Genomic DNA, 2,368 nt, shown 5'->3' with positions numbered 1-2,368 from the left:
GGGGATCAGGGCAGAGGGAGGGTATAGGAAATTTTCGGGATAGCATTTGAAATGTATATAAAGAAAATATCTAATAAACAATAAAAAATAAGAAATCTAGAACTGGATGGGTTGTGATGCTTTTTATAGTATTTTTTAACTCAATTTATTAAAAAATGGGCTGTGAAATTGGGTCCTCTGTTGAAAGGAATTCCAAGTCTGATAACTTGAATTAGCTAGTAAGAACCCACATGGTGGATGGAAGACTCACAAAAGTCATCCTCTGAACTCCAGTTTGGTGACATTTCTCTTGCACACACACACACACACACACACACACACACACACACACACACACACACACACTCATGCAAGCACATGTGCATGCAAGTACACATACTTTAAAATCTTAGTAAAAAATAAAATATTCATTTCTTCTCTTTCCTACTTCCCAATTCTCTTGGAGGATAAGAAATCAGAAACCCAGAAGCTCCCCCTCAAACCAAAGGACACAATTGAAAAACCTGGAGATTTCTGCCATAATTAAAAATAAAAACAGTAACTCAATGCTGTTTTCAGTATCTGATTTTCAATATTCACTCCTCCAGTAACACTGACTGATAACAACAGTGTGATAGAATCAAAACAGTGAATATGGAGGCAAAGGGACAGTTTCTCAAATCATGAAATGCCTTTGCCTTGTGTTGTGGGTGGTAACTAGAGTTAATTATTTCTTCCTCTTCCTTGTTTGAAGACAGCCATAAACACTGGGCGTGGGATGTTTCTCACCACAAGGGAAAGTTGGTCAAGAAAGGCATTGATGGATGTTCGGAAGAGAACAGGATCTTCTGTGGTCCACCTACTAAAAGTAGAAAAAGAGACAACATCACGCGAAAGATGATGAATCTGGACAGTACCTCATTCTACATCTTCTGCTTACTTCTAGTCAACCTGAGTCTCCATTACAGCACCTAGAATACACATTGCCTCCCAGCCAAAGACCACCCTCACTCCAAACTCTTAGAGAACTGACACAGTGAGAATAGTGTCATTGACAGTGAACTCCTGCTGAACCATCACTTGCTGCTGCTGGATATTTGAGGCCAGGGTTCTGCATGCAATGTTTGCCTCCACAGCAGTCCGGAACGGCACTGTTACGGAACTGAAGGGAGTTATAGTTAAGGTTTTCACTGTTGAATTTCTTTGTGCATTTGGTTTGATCACACCTCTGAGGTTTGCTTTAGCATCCCTACAACTAGCACCTAAAGAAACTCACAGCTATTTCCTCAGTGGTTCTGGTGTTCTACACCCTACAGCTTTCACAGATATACTTAGTTCCTTATTCTGCCTCTGAATTCTGCCTCAGGATTGACTCCCTATAGTATGACCTGTCTCTTCACTAGTAAGCCATAAACCTCCCCACAATAAGTCCCCTCTCAAAGCATTCTTAGACTTATGTTCTTACTATGTTGCTGTACCCCTGCTAATGTGCGCCTCATAAAAGATACAATTCCAAGAGTCGACTTCCAGCTGTTGTTGCAGCATCTCCACTAGGTCCCGGGATAATTGGTGCCTGCTCACCCTGAGGAGCTATGGCTGCCTCTTCGACCACCACTCTTGCCTCTACAGGGACCCTTGAGTTGAGACTACCTTGGGGGGAAGCCTGGGTACCAACATCTTGTGCACGATTTACATGTGGAGAGTTATCATGGCCATTCTCTGCTTCAGAAGGACGTGAGCTTGTTTCAGTAAGATGCGAGCTGCCTTCAGTACGATGTGAGCTTGCTTCAGTATGATGTGGGTCTGCTTCAGTATCATGGACTCTGGATGTGTGCTGTCCATCCTCCCCGTCTTCTTCACCACCTGCTCTACAAACTTTGTCCCCACTAGGATCCTGCATGGTTAAGTGGGCTTATCCACCCAGAGTTCCCCTATAATACTACCACCCACTCAACTGTTGCTAAGTGAGTGGGAGCTCCGCCCTTTCAAACAAAGGGCCCCATTGTGAGGGTCACAGTGCCCCTGAAAACAGGATCTCGCGAGAGTAAGAAGATATCGCGAGAGTAAGAAGATATTGCGAGAGAAAAGATATCACAAGATTAGGAGAATTTCATGAGAATTAAAGTCTCTTCAGAGAGCATGCCCACTCAAGTAAAGATCTTTTACCACTCTTTGATACAAATGAAGTGATTATAAAACACTGTGTTTTTTAGATTATAAAATATTAGATATTGGGATCATAGTATTACTAAGCAAAAAGCAACACAGGGGGAGATTCTCTCTTTATCTCTTTGAGAAGATTAAAGGAAGCCTGTTTATGTCTTTCTTGAAACAATGAAGCAACAGCACATAGTTCAATTGGACTTTTTCTCCAGGGTTTCTTTAGACT

At 42.1% G+C, this 2,368-nt stretch overlaps 1 protein-coding gene across 1 annotated transcript; it reads right to left on the bottom strand.

Moving 5' to 3' along the window:
• Positions 1–546: 546 nt before the first annotated feature.
• Ctag2 (cancer/testis antigen 2) lies at positions 547–1,920 on the bottom strand. The gene is made up of 3 exons (NM_027302.2): positions 1,488–1,920; positions 1,013–1,141; positions 547–841 (listed from the first exon to the last, which is right to left on the bottom strand). The coding sequence occupies exons 1-3, from the start codon at positions 1,877–1,879 to the stop codon at positions 703–705; spliced, it is 660 nt and encodes a 219-aa protein (NP_081578.1). The 5' UTR covers positions 1,880–1,920; the 3' UTR covers positions 547–702.
• Positions 1,921–2,368: the final 448 nt, after the last annotated feature.

The sequence above is a fragment of the Mus musculus genome, chromosome X (assembly GCF_000001635.26).
Source record: "Mus musculus strain C57BL/6J chromosome X, GRCm38.p6 C57BL/6J".
Lineage (NCBI taxonomy): Eukaryota > Metazoa > Chordata > Mammalia > Rodentia > Muridae > Mus > Mus musculus.
Note: the sequence above shows the minus strand (reverse complement) of the source record. Positions and strands in the feature narration are given on the sequence as shown.